Here is a 21,867-nt window from a genome sequence, read left to right on the forward strand (position 1 = left end):
ACGGATTTATCGATCAATTTTTCTTTTATTTCGATGACTAATTTAATACAAGGTAATTAGGTACGAAAGGGGCCTCAACTCCAATTTTGTTGAATTTCCGACCTGTCGTAGACAGATGGTCCCGAGTAACGCGCGCTTTGTTCCAGGCGTGGAACGATCGTGGTTCAAAACTTATAACGAAAAGAAAACGGTGCTTGTCGGATATTACGTTTACTCGAATATGTGGTTAATAATGAAATTGCATATGCATTTGCACAGGATTGCGATCCTAACAGTGGTAAACACGATCCTAACGCGGTATATACAGGTGCCAAAACTCCCGTGGTGACGGGTGTCACGATTACGCGGCGAAACCCGTGTTTCTCCCATTCGCTACCATCAGCCTGCTACCAACAGCCTTGTTGCGGAGTAGTCAAAACAATGGGGGACACAAGGACGTAATTTTGTGTGTCCTAAAACAAAGGTAGAATTAAATGTATATACGTGTGTAACCATAAGTAGAGCCGTTTATGAACAAATAATACATATACATATGTCGGAGATGAAAGGACATCGGGGCCTTTCTTTTGGAATTTTTGGGATCCAATACTTTAGTCTAGACTATTTATTATAGCTGTACTTAAATAATAAAACTTGGAAGTAGTTGTTATGATTCAATCCGATTATGTTTGCTCGAGGTTTGTGACAGTGGGCTTGGGCTCGAGGTGACACAACTGGTCGCCGAACGTAGCCACGGTCACGGGATGAACGTTTTTACCTAACAGAGAAGTGCCAATATTGTGGAACACACGTTGTATTAACAATGAAACCCTGGGCAGGAGCAATATCAGCTCTACGCGGGTCTGCCTAGTAACGGCGGCTGGAATTTTGTTGGTATCCCCGGCCAATATGCAGCGAACAAACGCGATCGTAAGGAGAGGAAAGTTTCCATCAGTCTTTTATTCCTGCGATCACCTTGCAGAGTTTTCACATCGTCTTTACGTGCAGTATTATACCGAGCGTCACAGCAAACGTTACTTTGTGCTTCAAAAGAGTTACCCCGTTGACCGTGGATTCGTTATTGAACCTAAGAACATTGTCATTAACATCTCGAGTGTCTAATCACCACGGTTATTTGTTAAACTTTGTAAAAATAAATATTTATAACAGTAAATATAATCTCCATTGTATAACAACAATGACTAGTCCGAATGAAGATTCGTTACACGCCCCTAAACCTAACGCTAACCCGACATATACAGGGTGGTTGGTAACTGGTGGTACAAGCGGAAAGGGGATGATTCTACGCGAAAAAAGAAGTCGAAAATATAGAATAAAAATTTTTCGTTTGAGGCTTTGTTTTCGAGAAAATCGACTTTGAATTTTCGCTCGGTACGCGTCTTCCACGACCACCATGTCGTCTAAGTTTTTCAAAAGAACCATATTCGTTGAGGGTTCGTTCTGCTCTTTGAATAACACGTTTGTCAGGATGTCGACGATTGGGATACCGGTGTCTGTAATGATCAGCTGCGGCTGATGCGTTATCACCACACGTACCTAACGAAAGTATCATGTTCGTATATTCCCGATTGCTGTATGTTAACATGATGGTAGACTAATAGGTACTGATAGTGGATAGCGATAAAAGTCGGATAGTAAGTTAATAGGTAGGAAAACACTTCGATCACATTGGAAATGTTTATCAACATAACGTCGATCGAGACAACGATCTACAGTGAGATCTGTTACAACGAGACGTGATAAAGTGCACGCGTACCGAGCGAAAATTCAAAGTCGATTTTCTCGAAAACAAAGCCTCAAACGAAAAATTTTTATTCTATATTTTCGACTTCTTTTTTCGCATGGAATCACCTCCTTTCCGCTTGTACCACCAGTTACCTACCACCCTGTATATCTACTTATAAAATATCATGAAAATTATAAAAAGACTTTGCTCCATTTCTTCCACCACGTGCTACTTGAAACTGTTTTGACTACTCCACGTCAGCGTGCTTAATTCGACCGCCGTAAGCTTGCCAGCGATCAATTGTCCGCAGCAATAAACCTACATGAGTAAGAATCCTCCCTTATTTCCCTGTGCCAATACTGTCAGTCGGTTAAAGTTGTTACCAGATCAAACTGTTATCGGTGAAATCTGGTATCGGTAATTTTCGAGCGTAAATGGAGTGTGTATCGAATACCAGGTACTAATTACTTCGTCACGCGATAAGGCACCACTTGTGAGACAGTTACAATCTGTTCTGTATCTTGTAGCAGCAACTATCGTAAGCAGTAAGCAGTAACGCATCAAATACGTTACGATACCTAGAACGTGCTTATACCTAGTTAGTAAATTACTAAAAAAATAAAGATTTACCGATTTTGAACTACTATGTGAAATTCAAGTAGTCGGATTAGTGTGGATGCTAAAGAAATTTCTGACAATAATCATAAATTTTAAGTATCGAGGGAAACGAAAGTTTGCTACCTTTGAGTCGAAGGTAATTGCAGGTATTCTTGATTTTCGTTTAATTTCGGCTTCAAGAATCAGCCTTTAAATTTCTTGACATCTGACGCCAAACACCCTATATTTCTATATCACATGATACGACAATACGAAGCGTGATTACATCGATATCGTGTAAAGATGCGAGTACAAATTGTCTGAGAAAGTGTGAGAACAGAGGGAACGTATGAATGTGTGGAAAATGTACATGTCAGCAGTTTCTAATGTCAAGTGGGCAAAACGTATCTATAAATGTAGATAGAAAGCCTCGACTAATTTCCTGCGATTCCTTTCCACCGATCTCAGATTTCACTTCTTTTGATCGCACTTTCGATTGGCTCGTCTTTTGTAATATTACAATTAAGTATAATATTTCTTGTAACGTTCACCCTTTCCAAAGCGCGGCTGGGATGATTCTTAGAATCCTTAAGGTGGCCTTTACGGCTGCTGCTGTAAATTTCTTCCAGATCTTGACGATTGATTCGTCGCTTATTAATCGATTATCCTTCGCCCGATGTATCGCGTTTGTCCGTACGCCTTCATAGCGAAACACTCGTCTTCTACGTCTCGAGAGACGCGCCAAAGCTTTTTCATTCGAGTTGTTAAGTGCTTTCGAATAAAATAAGACGACGTTATCTGGTAGAAATCATAGATCGAACGTTATATCTGCCTACTCGTTAAAATGCATAACGCTACATCGAAAACCGCCTCGTGGAATGTTTGAGTAGAAAGGATCGATGTTTCGTCCGATCCTCTGTTTGCACGAATAATTGATAAATAATAGCACGTATAAGCGATGTTTGTAAAAATGGACTGTTATGGATTTTAACGAATAGGCAGATATAACGTTTGACCTATGATTTTTATTAGAAAACATCGCGTGGGATGGTTCGAGTGTTTGAATGTCATAATCTTTTTCTCTACCACTTGTACGAAGTAAGCTGCTGCCTATGTATCGTTATCGATTTGAGGATCCCTGTGCACCCCGCTGCGTAGGCTGACCTACTTTCGTTCGTGTAAGGATGTTTGCTCGCGCACAGGGGCATTTCGGCTAACTTTTAATTGCCGATAATTAAAAAACAAAGCCGAAAATGCAATTTCTCATCTTGAGTTTCATCTTATTTTCGCTTCAAAAATCACCGTTTAAATTTGTTCACACCTGGCCGAGCAGCTTGCATACACCTGTATACAAGGGTTTCGTTCAAATAGATCGTAGCTATTTTTCTTTCGATCTCTAGCGATACATAATCACGTTCGAAAAGGGAGAAAGATATACAACAAGTATTTGTCGGCGTTCGGTCTGGAATGAATAAAAATTTCTATTTTCGTTATCAAACTAAAGATGCTTCGATATAGTCGCTAAGGAAACGTGGCAAAAACGGACTCGGTCGCGAATTATACAATCGCAAGATCGTCGACTCTCTGAACGCTAAGCGTTGCTAATTTAGTTTTTGCCGACAATCTGTTAATATCGGTTGCTCAGTTGCAAAGTGTTTTAAATATCGTCGTATCGTGGTGATTTAAGTATCTTAGAAACTGAAATATTAAAAACGTAACAGTTATGCGTATTTTTTGTTGACAAAAATACGAAGCTCGAAGAAACACGATATTTAAAAAATTGGCGCTACGATAATAATATAACAATTAGAGAAAAAAAAGTATAACAAAACTAGAGCTGAGAGAGCAAAGAATTCATTATTGTGGATGATAAGGTTAGTAATGCAATTAGTTAAGCACAATTGATCGTATAATGTTTTAAAATACGTTATTTAGAATACGTTCCTCTAGATGAAATCTCTAAAATCTACACGTGCAGTGCAGTGTAAGAACTGGTCATAAAAAGGACCATGCCTTTTTACTTTTCACGTACAAAGATTCATGCCAATTTTATGCTCAATTCGATGCAATAAAAAGAAGAACAAAAGAAAGAAACAAGTACTGTCTAGTTTGATGTAATCATGTATATACAGTGGCTCACAAAAGTAATCGAACACTTACTACAGAATAATTTTACAAACGTATCGTGCGCATTATACGAAACTCTAACGGGAGGCAACTTTCGTAATGACGATCAAACGTGAAAACAATCGGAAAATCTACCTACAAGTTACAAGACACTTATTGCAAACGTACGCTCGGCGAAAAATTGGTACACAGCGGTAGCACGATAATCTTAAGCACGCTGAATGTCGTAATTTATTAATACTGCGATTAATCGACTGTAGAGAAATTTTGGCGACATTTGCGAAACGTATGTTTGCATAAATACCTCGCAAAGTCGTAAAAAAAAATTGCTCGTTACATGGAAAAATAGTTCGATGAAAAATTGTACTGTACGAAACGGGATGTCGGTGACACTGTCAAAATTGCACACGATTTTACACCGTACAGCTACGTCGGTTCCGTCGATTCAACTTCCATTTGTCTACAGTATGCGTCACGACGTCGCTAGTCCACTAGCTATACCACTTCCCCTATTTCGATCCTCAAAGGGATCTTTACCTTAACCCCTTGGCCTACACGCTATCTGCCGATCGCGCGAGTCATAGTAAGCAAGAAGTTTGGTCGCGCGCCGTGCCATTCGTCTGTTCAGCCGTGTGCCCGAACTGGCGCAAAATGTATGCTTCTTATGACATGTATATTTAGGGCTACAAAAGGAATTGTGAAATAGTAAACGAGGTTCGAGGACAAATAGCGTTTTCAAGACGTCTAGGGCGTAATCATGATCAATCGATCAGTTAACAAAAACAATTTATTATTTCAAAGTGGATAACGAATCGCTAGAAATTTGTAAATTGCCACGAGTCAGGCTCGTGGGTTCCGTTTATGGCACAAACCCTTACCACGAGCCTTGCTGTGGTTAATTGCCAAGGGGTTGACGCTAAACCCACCGACACTTCGTGTATGCCTATTCCTACCGTGTGCGGTCAAAACGACCGGTGATTAAAGAAGTAATAGGTTTTATGATTGAACTTGGATAATGGTTGATTTATAACTAAATGTATATAAAATGATAAACTTTTGTAAAATTTCGTCCAAATTTACTTTTGTTTAATTTCAATTATAGTCTTAACTAGCTGGCAATCTGATAATGTCGCCTACGACAGAGGCAGATACGAGGAGAAGAATATGAAACGCTACCAAGACCACGAGTGCAACAATGCTGTCGAATACGAAGTAACATCGTACCAAAGGTAAATAAACGTCTAGAAGCGGATTTGGGAAATACCTCTACTTTTAATTAGCCTTCGACGCTTCCTGTAATTGCCGAGTAGTTGCCTCTTAGACTTTCCCTACCGTCGTAACTTTTAATCGCGCGAATAATTAGAAAAACGAGAAATTAGATGTTGCAAAATTACGCAGTAACGGTGACAAGTAACGGTGGCATTTTTTACAATCTAAACAGTCTGAGAAAAATCTCTCGATCCTCGAATACTCAACCCTCTGCGGTGGCATTGAAACTGACGCTCGCTATAGTTTGCGAGAAAGCGGCTTGTAACGCTCTTATACAGGCTATACAGGATACGTATAAAGTTGGCAAGAACGTTCGAATACTTTGGTGAACCATCGTGAGTAATATTTAGCGGAGGAGCATCGAATAAGAGGTAGTAGAAAAAAGGATCGTCTGGCGCGTGTGTTGTTAATTAGTGAATGAAAGAGAAACGATCGCCTAATTTACCTGTCCTTTGCCGTCGTTTCGTGGCTTCGACTCCGTTTCTAACGTCTTCGACGTCACTTGTCGCCGATGCAATGTAACCGTTTGCCGTTTTCGTGGTGGAAGCGATGCCGCGACATTCAACCTCATTCTCCTGACGAACGAGCATGCTTACCTGCTCGTTAGACCTGCGCAAGATCGTCTTACCGGTGTTAGAATCGAATGGACCGTCTATCACCGTCGTGATGATCGTTCCCGAATCGGCTGCCGGGAACACGTACGTCTCGTTCGCGATTTCTTTACCAGCTTTCAGCGATTCTGCCGCCACTTTCGAACTCTTTATGATCAAAGCGGTCGACCTGACCACCTTCGGACTCTTTTCGAGGGCGTTTATACGTTGCCTGACGACATTATCGATGTTACGGCCGACTAACTCCTCCGAACCTATCACTATCTTTTGACTGTACAATGGCTGAGGTCGGTTCGGCGTGCTCTTGGGATATTTCATTCTAACTTTCGCACGATTTGTGGTGGTGTTGAAAGTGATGGTGGTGGTAGTGGTGGTGGTGGTAGTGGTGGTGGTGTTGTGGGTGGCTCTCACATGCGTATCATTTTCGTCTACTGCTAAACGAACAGAAAGAAAAAGAAAAGACAAATCAACGATCTAAGAAGCCAAAGAAGCGCCGATTCTATGTCGTTGTTTCTTTTTCTCTTCCCTTTCTCAAATAACGTGTTTACGACCGGCAACGTTTTCTATTTAATCGCCAATTATTCGATATCCGTGCATTTCCATCATTTCCATCCGAATTATGACCAATTTCTTCTTAAAATTACGAACCAAACAGATACCACGCCAAAATAGACTATCGGCTTTTAGAGAATTCCACGTTTTTATCTTTCTGGCATATCACGAAGTATTTTTAAGCTGGAAACATTATGGTTCGTTTAATTCGGTCGTACCGCTAGAATAGAATTATTTTACTCGCGCGATGTTCCTTAAATAATTTCCGTTCGAGGTATCGTCGACCGTTTGAATCAACGATTAGGTATAAATAATTAATTTCTTGAAATTCAAAGCCACGGCGAGAAGATAGCAAACAACTAAACGTAACGGATATGCAAGCGTCTATCGCAAAGTACAGCGGATATTCTGCGAGGACACGTTTCGTATAATACGATTGGAGACAAAGCTTCGATCAAAGCGAGACAAATTCTCGACTACGATACATTAGTTCCGAAATAGCCGATCGGAAAATAAGTTTCTGTAAATGCGAAACGAGGAACGTTCGTGAAACTTTAGGTCATCCTATAAGTAACGCAATCGTTGCTTTTCCCCGTACCTTTTACGATTCGTTACCCATTTCCCTATCAAGCTTTTCCTCCTAATTTCTTGAAACTCCGACAGTAACAACTTTCGTCGCTTTAGACTGAACTCTTAGGAACACCGAATTACTTATCGGATGATCTAATATTATCCAGCGGATTGCCGAGGCTCTTTCAATTATAGCGACGTACGTAGATATATCCAGTTACATACAAACTCCGATAACCATACATTTTCAATCCATCCACCCACTTTCTGAATCGGTTACAACGATGTTTTTATGTAAAAATCGTTGGAAATCCATTGGTAGCAATTTCGCGAAGACCAGATCGAAAATATACCGTTACATTAATATTTGAACATAGCACTATCTCTGTATTGCCTTGTGTAAAAGGGGATGATTTAAATATCGCGTTGCTTATTCTACGACAATACGAACTATATGTGGCTTGAAAGTAGATAAACAATTTCTTCCTGGTAATCTTTATATTATTTCTTTTTTTTTTAATCTATATAAAATTCTTTATATCTTTTAACAATATCCATAATATCTGTCTAATCGATAGCAAGAATCGTGTTATTTCAGGATAATTTTTCCCTCCTCTTGGCGATAAACTGCAAGCTGTCTTTTATCGAAGTTAACATTCTTTCCTCTAAATTTATCGATGTATCGTAAAAATATTGGTGTTGATTAATCATGCTATAAAATAAATCTGTTTCGCTAGATTATAGAACGCCACGATCGTGAAAATAAGATACTTTTCGTTAAAGGAAAACCTGTCGTACGATTAAAAGTTATCGTTAGGAAGAAACTGCTTTCGTACTTTCAAGCTACCACATATGCTTTGTATTTTAAATAAAATAAGCAACGCGACACGTAAATCGCCTCCTGTTATAAGAAGCAACAAATACAAATAAATGCTGCTGTGTATAATGGTGCGAATATCGATGCGAGTAACTGCGTATCGTAATTTCCATTACCGAAAATGTTAATAAGTCCGCTCGGTTATCTAACGTGAACGCGATATTTAAATATCGTTGATCGTCGCACGTGCCGACTCGTAAGAAAGTGACAGGGTCGACACGCTTAAGAAAATTATTCAGCAACTATCGTACCCGGTACATTAAACTTTTAAACTTCGCAACAACGATTCATATAATTCTCACTATGGTTTCGTCATATCGGACTAAACTGGATGAATCGATGTTTCGCGTTTCTGGATGCAAGGCCCTCCGAAGAGACAAATGTAATTCCAGGCTAAACGCTCTAACAGAGAATTGAAAAAACACGTTATATCCTTCAAAAGAATAAAAGACACCGGTGAAAAGATTCGAATTGAAACCTTACAATATAAACCGCGTAAATTTCAAAGTACAACTGCATGATACAAAATTTTATTCGAGACGAAACGTATTTAGCGTATCGACGATACCAATGGCACACGCATCTTGTTATCTTTACTGATAAATAGAATTTCAATTAAGGTACCTCACGAGTAACGAGTAAAACGCAAAGGGCAAGTCATTGGAATATGATAAAATTCGAACAGCTTGGAACTTCGAAAAATACATTGAAACGAAATACTACGTTTCGATCGATAACAAACGATAAATTAATCGCGCTGCGTGAACACGATTCTGTCTAAATTGCTAAACCCTTTGAGTGCTGAATACTCGCGGCCTACGTCGTCCGTACGGACGGCGCGCAGCTAGAGCTGACGATCGCTGTGGACGGAATACTTTTTCGTTAGATTGAACTCTGTTGATTGACTATTCAAAGAGTAAATCGTAATAAGTTATAGTAATTCTTTCGCACGAGATTAAATGATTCAAGAGCGTTATTTTTTAGTTATTTTTAATTATTTATTATAAACATTGAAATTTACAGTTAACTAGAATTTGGCTGATAAACTAGAAAACAATAAACTAGAAAACTAAATTTAGTAAATATAACACAAGTTAATAATTTAGTTGTGTGTGAAAAATTCAGTGCTTGAGGAAACTAAAAAAACCAGATGTAGAGTTTTCTTACAAGTGGTGACCACTTCGACAATAACGAGCCACTATTGGCATTTGTTTACTGTCATAAGGAACGCATTTATATTTATTTCACACAAACGTAATAGTATTACTTCTGCGTAGGTGTTCGGAAAAATTGTAAAACCCATACATGCGTCCTTAGTCCATGCCGGGCACTTACAGAAAACGCATATATATGTCCTCAGTCCACAGCGATAGCTTTCGCCAGACACCTATATGCGCCCACAGCACTCGAAGGGTTAAAATAAGAAAGATAAGAAATTCGGGCGTAATATGGTACGTGTCGGATATATCTTACGATATTACCGGAGCCTTTCACCCAGACATAAAAATACTTGTATCGCGCGATATCGACGTTTGAGAGTAACATCGGTAAGGTAAGAAACCAATTGTGTACATGCGATCGATACGATATAACGGCAAACGTAATTATAAGATTATCGACTTGGTAATAGAGAAATATTCGTCGACTGAATCACGATACAGGGCTTCTTGAGTATTACTAAGATCATCTATATGTCATAAGCTATAACGATATCGTAACAAAAAATTATCTTTTAAATCTGAAACAAATTAATTATGCTTATTTACACATGCGTGTTACAAGTGCATTCCATCGTGACGCATGGTTCCTTTATCGATATGTACAATGTAAGAGACAGAGAACGGATCTTCTCAGTTGCATGTGCGAATGTGTATATGTGTGTGCGCGGATTCGCGCGTCTCGTAAAATGTATGCACCAAGTTGTACAATTAACACGAATGATTGGCGATGAATTACGATAAAACGTAGGAAATATGTATATTTGGTACGTACAAAGATATAAACGCTTTATTCGATATCGCGAAAGGTACTATGCGTTGCTGAGCAAAAGTCCTTCGAGATGACACAGAAACGACAGCTTTACTCACTTCGGCTAATTCTTACGCCAAGTTCGTGCGCACACATTGTCTTTGAAACATACATAGACCTAGGCCTAGTCGCTATACTCTAAGCCCTTTTCAAGCGATATACAAGATTCGGCCGAACGATATACAACGAATAAGCGTGTACAAAGCGATTCCTTATGAAAGAAGAAAATATGGAGCAAAGTGTTTGCATATGACGCGTTGCCGTTTTCGAGAAAATTGAATTTGAAAATTTATCGAGTATACTCGGACAGGGTCCCGTTGAAATCGCCGACGCAGATTTCATCGAGCGTAGAGCTTTGACCGATAACAGTTTCTGACTGGCAACATCTTTAACCGACTGGCACGATAATAGTACGGAGAAACAAGAGAGAACATTTGCTTGTACGTATAAATTTATCGCTGCGGAAATCGATGGCCGGCCGGATTAACGATATTGGCCCGAAGCTAACACACAGGCCGTGGATTTGACGGCAATTTGCGTCGAAATCAAACCAAAACTTATTTCATTGTTAGTCATCTTGTATTCGGTGTCGGGCTTGGATAACTGGACACGAGTAAACGACCAACACGAGGTTGTTCCACGTGCGAAAATAAGTCGACAACGTAGAATAGAATTTTTTATTTCGGCACTTGGTTCCCGAGAAAAAGAAATTTTCATTCATTCATGGTGTATCATATACGTATCGATATCCAATTCTCGAGCAAACATGTCCAAGCTTTGTTTTCTTTATTCCTTCCGAGCTTTCCGTCGCATCGACTCTTTACGCGATATCCTGATTCTTTGAATTTTAATCCTGTTTCTATCGGTACATTGCGCCTCGTTCCGAGCCCTCGTAAACATCCCAGTTTGCTTCTTCGGGGCAGACTTGAAAATTTCATTCCCCGAAGAAGCGCACTGCGACATTCGCGAAATGTCGAAATTTTTCGATCGCGAACTTTTCAATAACGCCTAATCACCGAGAAAATGAAAAATCTAGGGTTTGTACGTTATACGCATTAATAGTCGAAGATCCGAATCTACAGCAGCGGATAAAAGAAAGTTTAAGAGGTAAGTGGTACGAAGGGTCGTTCACCATAATTTTACAAAATATAATTATATTTGTCAAGAGCAAGGAACGAATGTAATAATGTAATAATGCAGGTTGTCGTTAAAAACGTATAGTACAAACGTTATTGGCATTCGCATAATACTTGTAATTGTAAGCTTTCTTTTGTCCATCGCTGTATGTTCGCTCGATTATGCTCTTAAATTCGATCAATTCGTTTTACTCGCAACGAAAGAAATACGTGCAGCCGACTTTGATATACATGGGTGATTGCTGTTGTAAATCGTTGCTTGGGCTTTTATCGTAACAATTGTACATATCCAGATATATAAGACTAGCTATATTTCCCTTTAACGTGTCGTTGCGGTTAATCTAAGGGTCATGTAAATCAGTAGCAGGAAGGATAAAACGAGTTGATCCGTGTGGTACTATCTATCTAGCGAATGATTCCGTTTTATTGAGATCCTCTGTTAGGTACGTGTGTGGTGGTTCGAAGGATGTCAAGATTTTGGTAGCTTAGAGAGCTTATGAAACGTCTAATTGGCAGGTCCAGTATGGTGTCTTGTACCGCTGATGAAACGTCTGAATAAGAAACTTGGCTGACAAATAACCAATCATATCCGTATTTCTTCCGAGAGACTTCTCAGCAAAGCACAGTACACGCTTAAAGTCTATATTAATGCAATTATTTAGAATTCGATGAACACCAAAACTTGCATTCGCGTGCATTCTCTATTATTGTACGGGGGATCAGGTAAAAAAACGATTCGATCGAAGAGATCGTATGAAAGAAATCTGTAATTAAGATTCATATTTACTGTAAGCCATGCGTCTCGAATCAGCGTAAATATTGGATTGAATAAAAATCGAGAAGGAAAGAGGAAAGAAAAAATTCTATGTACAAGAGAATTAAATGCGTGACTGACCGTTATTTCTTCTGCCATGAATTTCTTGGTCCTCCGAGACAGGTTCTAGAAGTGGTAAAGTGTTATCTGGACAATAAGGTGAACTGAATGGAACGCCGGTACTACCTTCTGACATTCCAGCACCGTCCAAACCTGCACTGTGACAGCTACGTGGCAAACTGGAATATCCTAAAAATTCGAAACTCATAAGCATCGTATCTAAACTGCTTTTTGTGAATTGAAAATACAAAACTGCGGATTTTTATACATTTTATACATTTGTAAGAATTTACAAACTGCAAACATGCACACAGGATGCAAATAATTTACAGAAATGTAGAAAATGTCTAGAGTATAATGGTTTCCCTACTACTTAGGTAAAACAATTTTCTATCTAAGCTCCGTTTTGTTCGTTCTATTCGTAAAAATACAAATTTGCATAAAAATCTGTAGTCTATTTTTTTGTTTTCTATTCGTACAGCTACAGTGTATGTATACACTATCGTCCACAATACACGGGACAGCACGATTAGGATAAGTGTGGAATGGTCGTTGCAATTGCAAAATGAAATTGATACTCATTAACCGTATATGTTATAAGAAGTATTATAAATGAAATTATGCTTATTTACTTGTTACGATTATATCCAGAATGTGACACGGTGTTCTATTAAGTTTGTAATTTATCGCAATACCGTTGCACCGTGCATTTGCCTTTGAAACTCTCACCAGAAGGGATAAATCTGACTTTTGCCACACTGTCTCTACTCTTTTTCCATCCTTTCTTGTCTACCCAGCCGCGCGAGAACACGAAGAGTCTTGAGAATTATCCCGACTCTCTTGCACGGTCCTCTTCTCATTTTTTCTTATTAATAATCGGACGTCGTTACAGCTTCGTTTATCGTAGAAAAATCAGTGTTTATCGGCAATTGATAAATCGAGTGTGCGACTCGACTTGGTAGATATTTATACGATTACGAAACAAAGTTCTGTATCTTACGAGTTCTGTATCTTTGCTTAGTATGCGCCCAATTTCTATCTATTTCTATCTATTCAGGTAATTGCGAAACAGAGGCAAGATTCGCATCTATTCCTCGTGGATACCTTGCTACACTACGTACTAGTTTCTGTATTGATAATTAATTTGAATTTACACGACGCCAGGATCATACGCGATAACGCGCGTGCTAAAATTGACGATAGAAAGAAACGATAAATAGATACTAACTTATTTCGACGAGATCTTGACTAGGGGTACTGGGGGTAGCTGGCACACTGCTAGCTTTTCTTCTAAGACACGTCGTTTGACAGCGCTGTATGGGTGGTTCTTCCTTCCGAAGTGGACCCGTTTCCTCTAAAACTTCCTTCTCTGTCCTGCCAGTATATTTGAATTTCGTACCCCAAGAGAAGATAGATCCACCGCTTACAACCGGTGCATCCGATGCCCTAGGTAATCTAATCAGAAGAGAGTGTTCAGTTAGTGATTTACTCGGCTGTTGGATCTGTTTGATCGGTCTCTGTACATTCAAACGGTTATATCAAGGTATGTCTCTGAGAAAATGAATTTCTTAGGAATATCCTCAAATTTTAGCTACGTGTTAAAAAGGATACGATGTACGCGTAGCTAAAATTTAAGGAAGCCTAGCGGTACCCCGAGGTCAACGCGTCGAACCTCAAAGCTTCTGCAAAATCAAAAGCGAATTGCTCGTGAATTTTTCGAACAGCTGATATATCGCGTGAAACTACGTTAGAACTTTTATATTAAAAAATATTAAATATAATATAATATATTATAATATAATATAATATATAATATATATAATAATATAACATTATATTATATAATATTAAAATATTATATTAAAAAATGGCCCAGCGGTACCGTTTTTCAGGTAAACGAGTGCAAATTACGCGATTTGATGAAGTTCTGGATGAATGTAAGGCATGCGTGTGCACAGATATAACGCTGCCATGCGTGTCTACGTAAAGGGCTGGGCTAGCGTGTTCAGTTTTTGCAAAAGGTTCCTTTCCCGTTCGGATGTGCCGACGACGTACAACATTCTCACGCATACGCTCTCGCGTGTTGAACATTCGCGAGCGATTATACTCTGAGACATACCTTAAGTACGATAATTATACACGATAATATCTGTATGTTCCAAAAGTTCTTAAAAAACGAACACGCTGCTTGTATTTCAAGACGAAATATCCGTTATACCATAAATAGCTTCTCAAGATTCGTATCATTTTTCACGTTAGGTTCAGTGTAACAATCTTTTTCCATCCTACGTCCTCCTTGTGCCTTCCATATAATAAAATCTCCTTCTCCGCGAAATGACAGTTTAAACGTTTGAAAATATAGAAAATTAAGACTAATAGCGTTCTATAATGAAAATATAATACATCAACCTCTAACCCCTTGGTCTACGCGCTATCTGCCGATCGCTCGAGCCATAGTAAGCAAGAAGTTCGATCGCAAAATGTAAGAACTGGCTCAAAATGTACATTTAGGGGCTACGAAAGGAATCGTGAAATAATAAGCGAGGTTTGAGGACAAATAATATTTTTAAGGCGTCTAGGGCGTAATCACGATCAATCGATCAGTTAACAAAAACAATTTATCATTTCAAAGTGGATAATGACTCACTGGCAATTTGTAAATTACCACGAGTCAGGCTCGTGGGCTCCGTTTACGGCAGAAATCCCTTACGAGTCTCGCTCGTGGTTAATTGCCAAGGGGTTAAATGTATTATCCTTTTGGTTATCGTCTTAAAGCTTGAAGATGGAATTCGCTTTCAGAATCATTTTAGGAAATTTTTCATAATTTACGACAACTAACTTTCGTAACTATACGCATATATAACATTTATCATAAACAAAGAGCTCGTTCAAGTTAGTACAAATCATACGTTTGCTGGCAGAAAGATGGAAACGACCAAGTGACAAAACGATCGAAGAAAGACACCTAGGATCGGGGCTCTAATTAATAATAATCTTATGCGCGAGAGCTGGAAATACGGGTAAAAGGAAGGGAAATTGTACTTGCCAAGAATCGAATTTTTCTAACAAGAGGAAAATTGGACAGAACCATAGACGATGAATGATAGAGAGTCTTTATAAATTTCATTTCAGCGTTTGCGCTGTACCTACTTAAAAATGATAACCCACAGCAGATATGATACTAAACGAATCTCGAAATTTTGGTTCAAGAATGATACGCAAGAAGATACAGTGCACCAGCTTTTTTCCAAAGATAAGACAACGTATTAAAGTTTCACGAGGAGATCATTTTATTTTATATTTCTTATACGAAAGTTTTACGCTTCCCTGTGTTCGATCCTATATGTGTATTATATATAGCATTGTGTTTATCTACGAATTTATAAATATCATTCCGTTATAAACAGTTACATACATACATAGATGCACAGCTAGATGCACATAGTACTATATACAAAGTTAGTGTACATTTGTGTTAAAAAAAAAATCTTGGATCATTTTATAACTTTACATTACATTTTTACTAATCATTGGTAAAAATATGTTTTTCCCTTGCAGCATAAAAACTGCGTATACGGTATGCGGTCCGTGATTCGTAGTGCAAGCTCGCGAGATTCTGTGATTCGAAATACGACAAAAATTAAAAACAGTGTTTCGTTGGAAGCCTCGCTTTGGAGAAGATCGAGTTTGAAAATTTGTCAAGAACACGCGGACTCGTCCAATTCCCAACTAGACGAAAGCGGATAATCCATAGGAAATTATTTCATGTGAAAACAAGTCGAAAACGTAGAATACATTTTTGTCCAGGGCCCTGTTTTGAAAAAGAAAAATGTAGAGGACTTGTATAGAGGATGTTTGATCGTGAGATTTATTAACCCTTTGCGCTCGAGAGGCGATAGTCCCTGTTTATGCTAGATTTCGACATCTTCGATCGATGAGAATTGCTTCGTAAATTGGTTCCTTAGCTCTTTGTGTTCTTTGTTAGGATGTGTAAAGTGTTAGACTTTAAAATGGAGATAAAATATTTAATCCCATATTCCTTCGAAACTATAAGTTCAACTATGGTATTGAAACAAAGTCTCGAACGTTAGTTCGGATTCGACGATCATGGCAAAAGTATTATAGTTTAGAAAGCCTAAAAGAGTGGTTTTCAGAAGTGAAATTAGCTCAAATGAAGATGAACTTGATTTTGAACTGTTGAAAAATGAGATTAATTATATCAAGAATGCATCTCGGCGAGTGCTTTATAAGTTATCATACAAAAAATACAGAAATTAATATTACAAGATCATATTTTCAAAGATGTAAATATAGATAAATTATTAGGATATAATGTTTTTGTAAATTAATTTGTACATGAAATCATTTTACACTAGCTGTAGTTCACGTATACGCTATATCATCCGAAGCAGCTGGTACGCCAGGCCGAAAAAGTCCTCGAGTGCAAAGGGCTAAATGTTATTGCTTGTCGTTGAAACCGTCCAATATATTTAAAATAATAAATTAGTATACCGACTATATTCGCCGATGGGCTCGTACGGTGTGTAAATCGCAAAGTAAGATTCGCTAATGACTCGTTAATTAGATCACTGATAATTCGTTGATAACTCGATAGATAACTCGATAGATACTCGACTCTTTTCGGTTGCGTCCGTTTATTTATACCGGCCGGGGGAGAGCCGGAAAATTCAAATTCGTCTTCGTTGGACGGTTGTACGTAGCAGCGATATTGTTTTGCCCGGAATTTATTTATTCTTACATTACATGTATCCTAACGATCTTGGTACTTCGAGGTAAAACAACAACATGATTTGAATCGTCCTCTACTCGTGTGCCGCTACAAAAATAAGCTCGAATACCGGGCAACTTTTCATATTCGATTTCTTCAAATATTACGTTTTCGACTTACTTTCACGCATACGGTAATCTCCTGTCGATTACCTGTCCCTGTATAGCTGGCAATTAAACAAATTAATCCATACTTGTCAAGTTTTGAGAGTCGATTTCCTCCAACACAGTTTCACTGTTCTTGATTTTCCTCGTATTTTCAGCCATAGAATCTCTCTGATCCCATTTGTACAATGGATTACGGATCCTATATATAACATGTTATCAGATCTGATACACCTAACACCGTCGCTCTTCATTTTCTCTTATTTGTCAGGATACAAGAAAATGAGAGAAAGTTATCGTCCTGCAAGAAGACATTAGGATATAAGAGTGTAATTTCAGGACCATCCGACATTATACCGTGAGTTTCCTTTTGTTAAACAAAACGACCCATTTTCCACCTCTTAATCATTAAAAAGCTGAGAGGAAAACGCATCCAACCGTGTCCCGTAGCATGATCCTCGAATGATCTGGCCGATAATTTCCCGAGCAGGAGATCGAACTGGAAGCTGGCGTGAAAAGGAATTGCAAAAACAGTTTGCAAAAACATATGCATAAACGCATTATTTGTTATTTTAATGTATACTCGTAATGTTCTCCCTCAAACTCGATGCTCTTATTTAGACGAAAAACGGTCGCGTTTCCAGCTCTCTTTGCCATAACCGAGGATGTGCCTGCACGAGCGTTGCAATCCATTTTCGTGTTTTACCGATCACGCCCCGTGGATATCCATTTCTGCGTGCTCTTCATCGTACAATTATATTGGTACGATGATCAAAGATATCGTACGCAGGAATGTTCGATTTCGGATACGATAAACCGATCTGGACGAGCATAGGTTCTTGGCTTAAACAAATGTACCAATTTTGGCGGAGAACATTTTAACGCGCGTTAAAATAACAAATACCTTAACGCTGTCTATTAATTATTAATTATTCACGATGTTCTGCGATTCCTTTTCACGCGAGCTTTCACCTCGATCTTTTATATGCGAAATTTGCGGGCCAGAAAGAAAGACAAAAACGAAAAGAGAAAAAGAAAGAAAAACGTAACTAGCGATACAATCTCGGAAGATACGACCTTGAGACGACTTCCAATCTCGTAGCCTAATTCCCTTCCCGAAACGCGATAACTTTCTCTCGCCACATGCTTTTCTATCGTGACGAATAAAAGAGTAATTAAGAGTGGCAGAGTTAGGTGGGACACCTTATGCGTAAAACTCGTTAACGAAATGGCAATGGAACACTTGAAAGTTATAACGTTTCACTAACGATCCAAGGACACGATACACATGATCGTAAGTATATATATTTGATATAAGAATATACGAAGCCGTGATTATTCATGCCAGTACGTTAAAAGCCATTAGCTGAATAACAGCATACATACGTGAAAAATAACATTTGCTCGATGGCGCATCTCCATACGTGGCGGCAGTTCGATCCCGTGGGACACTTAAACCCAACTGTGTGCTTTTTCTGAAAATGGTTGGGAAACATTGCACTAAAACGTCTACTCTATGTACATTAGTTTCGACAGCTACAGCTACATGTTATTTTATCACGTAATTGCGACAAAAGGGAAGAAAATTCTTGGAAAAGAAAAACGACTGATTCTCTTTATCATATACTAATACCTTCTGACACAACCAAAATATTTCAAGTAACTATTTCACACCAGGTACTACTATCACACTATTACACGTAAATTATGTTTGACTACGTCTGTCTATCATCAATTACATTCCGATTAGTATCGATAAACAACAACGATTTAATTCCATAATAAGCGTTAGTTATTTAACGTTTAATGTACGCTTGTTACGTATGTTGCTTTAACATAGTAACGTAGTACCGATTCATCGTATATCCGATCCATATATCTTTTCCACATAGACGCTGCCTATTTCAGTGACTTTTATTCTTCTATATAAAGCTGTTGAACACATAAGGCAGTGGTTTTTAACCTGCTCGAAATCGCGCAACATTTTCACATTATAAGACACGTTCGCGGAACAACAAAATCACCAAGGTAGTAAAGCTACCTATCTAAACAATCGATGAACATACTTTTTCACGGACATATTCAAATGCATAAATTACGGATGAAAGAACAGTACAGATAACGGTAAGGAGGGAAAAATGTTAATTTCGAAGAAAGACGCTGTATTCGTGAAAGCTGTAATTAGAATAATTCTTTCGTCGAATTTACTTGTCACGCTTGATTCGCTGGAACGTTATTGTTGCGAGATATCGTTTCGGTTAAGAACCACCGACATAACGTATAAAATAGTATAACTGACACACAGCACAATAACGCTATTACGAATGTTTAAAAAGTAAACGATTATTAAATGCACTCCTACAGTGACAGTGTAGAATCTACCGAGGCAAATTGTTGGTTTAATACCGATTTAAGAGACTTCAAACAATTACGTCGCTTCATCGAGATAGCTAATCGTTCGAAATCTCTGCTCGTAGTTTCCGCCAGTAGCGATACAGCGATCTGCTCTCCACTCTCACACCGATTGCCGAATTATTACTAGTAACAGGTTGATCGCATTACACGACAATAATCAATCAAACATGTAATTTCCACCTATGTTAAAAGACACGAACAATCCGTGTGACTGCTGTGAAACGACTCACCTTTGTTCTCACGTCCTGGATAGGGCCAGCAGCGGTAGAAAATAATAAGATTAGTCGAACTCGTAACAATATCGAACGCATAACGTACAAGGTGTCTGACTTTGATTCGAGTAAATGCTAGCACATACGAAGAACGATGATTCGTGAGAAGAGCGTAGTGGTAGCGGTTCGCGAAAGTAATCAAACACTTACGCGTATCTACGCAATTAATATCTTGGCTATTTTTGAGAAAAATAAATTTGAAGAATCGTGCGCGTGTATCAATCCGTAACCAAGTATGCCGCTTCTCGAAACCGAAACCTTCAACGAAAGAATTTTATTCCGCGGTTCTTCGTTATTTTTCCACGCCAGCTCGAGTACATTAATTTTTCACAAATTCTCCCATTAACTTTTCTTGAAAACTAAACCTCGGGCAACAAAATTTTACCCCGTATCTTCTTCTTATTTTCTTTTTCTTTTTCCTTTTTCCGCTCAACCGGACCCCGTATTCGAGACACGATTATCGTTATTATAATAGCAAAATTCCGACATAGCAGAAACCCATTCGACGATGTACACGCATAAACAAGTTGGGAAACGTTTATTACAAACATACGCTTAATGAAAAGTCAGTATACAATAGTAATAGTAATAGAGTAACAGTAGTAAACATTTGGTTAATGCTAAAGTTGGTTTCACCGAATGTCGTAGGTAGCTTATCAGTGTAGCGAATAATTTTACTCATCACCGTTCAATTACTCGTCTAATAAATATCTTGTAACTCGTGTGTACATTTTAAGATTAATTTCACGCATTGCAATCCACGATAGTCGTGTCTCGTTACAACGTTTAACTAGATTTCAAATTCTTCCATATAACGTACACATAAAAAGTAAAAAGTTGGAATACTTTCGTGATCCGCGATGTATCATGAACCAGTATATGCGGTGTATCTAACAGGAAAATAAGCTTTTAAAAGATCTAATTTTATATCCGAATACAAAATGGAAACACCGAATATGATCTGTTTCTATGGTTTTTAAATTTAATCTCTAATTTTGAATAATCGTGTTTCTCTTGCTTATGAGATTTTATCTTTCTATGGCAATTACATCGGTCTGTAAATTTTACAAGCTTTTACCGTTTACTGTGTGTTTTACTTCGATATTTAATTAATAACTATAACATTATAATTATAGATACTATTAAAATTAATTAACATAATATTATAATATATATTGTATATCATATACAATATATCATATCATATCATATACATCATACAATATCAATATATCAATATATATCAACACAATCATACAATGTATATCATATACATATATAATATATATTGTATGATATACAATATATATTATAATATTTCATTCAATTAATATCGCCCTTCATAAAAAATTCAATTAATTCAAAAGTAACATAGACCTTCTCTTTTGATATTACGTAGAAATACGTAAAACGCGTCTAATTTAAACGTAAACGGATAGAAAGTTAACATTAATTTTGTTATGGAACTAAGATTAATTTCGATAGGATCCAAATATTTAAAAACCGTCTATTTCTGTTCCACTTTTAACATTGTATTTATGGACATGTCGATATACTTGAAACGATTGGAAGACTCATGGAGTTAGTAATCCTATAAACCACGTTCAGACACTGGGTCAAGGTTGGTTCATCGATCACATTCACAAGAAATGATTAAAGTAATAACAGCGATTACTTTGTTGCTTTTGCCATTCTTCGCTTTTAAGGAAAATAAAAATAATTCGACTATCTTTAATGTTAGATTTGATAATAAAGTTGAACGAAAACGCACGAGCTCTCATATTGATCGCTTGATCATCCGATTTTTTTTATACGTATGATGAATCGATGTGACGTCAGGCTCTATTTATAGCATTAGAATAATTCCAACAGGCGAGAGAAACGGAAAAAAGAAGAAAAAAGGAAAAAGAAATAAAGAAC

At 37.9% G+C, this 21,867-nt stretch overlaps 1 protein-coding gene across 9 annotated transcripts in view; it reads right to left on the reverse strand.

Annotated features, from left to right (window-relative positions):
* The window catches only part of LOC100648757 (FERM domain-containing protein 5), a 69,439-nt gene that overhangs the window by 13,314 nt on the left and 34,258 nt on the right, over nt 1–21,867 (reverse strand). For 4 of the 9 annotated variants that reach the window (XR_007225445.1, XM_048409345.1, XM_048409350.1 and 1 more), the window contains 5 exons: nt 19,906–19,920; nt 18,647–18,735; nt 13,596–13,822; nt 12,389–12,556; nt 6,165–6,764 (listed from right to left, as the gene is read on the reverse strand). Coding sequence is in view for 8 of the 9 variants with exons in the window: in XM_048409345.1 (XP_048265302.1) it covers nt 6,165–6,764; nt 12,389–12,556; nt 13,596–13,822; nt 18,647–18,735; nt 19,906–19,920 (1,099 nt within the window). In the remaining variant the exon portion in view is untranslated. Of the gene's footprint in view, nt 1–5; nt 453–6,164; nt 6,765–12,388; nt 12,557–13,595; nt 13,823–18,646; nt 18,736–19,905; nt 19,921–21,867 lie in introns of those variants that run through there. The other 5 variants (XM_048409349.1, XM_048409348.1, XM_048409352.1 and 2 more) reach the window with 5 other exon arrangements.

The sequence above is a fragment of the Bombus terrestris genome, chromosome 10 (genome assembly GCF_910591885.1).
Source record: "Bombus terrestris chromosome 10, iyBomTerr1.2, whole genome shotgun sequence".
NCBI classification, from domain to species: Eukaryota; Metazoa; Arthropoda; class Insecta; order Hymenoptera; family Apidae; genus Bombus; species Bombus terrestris.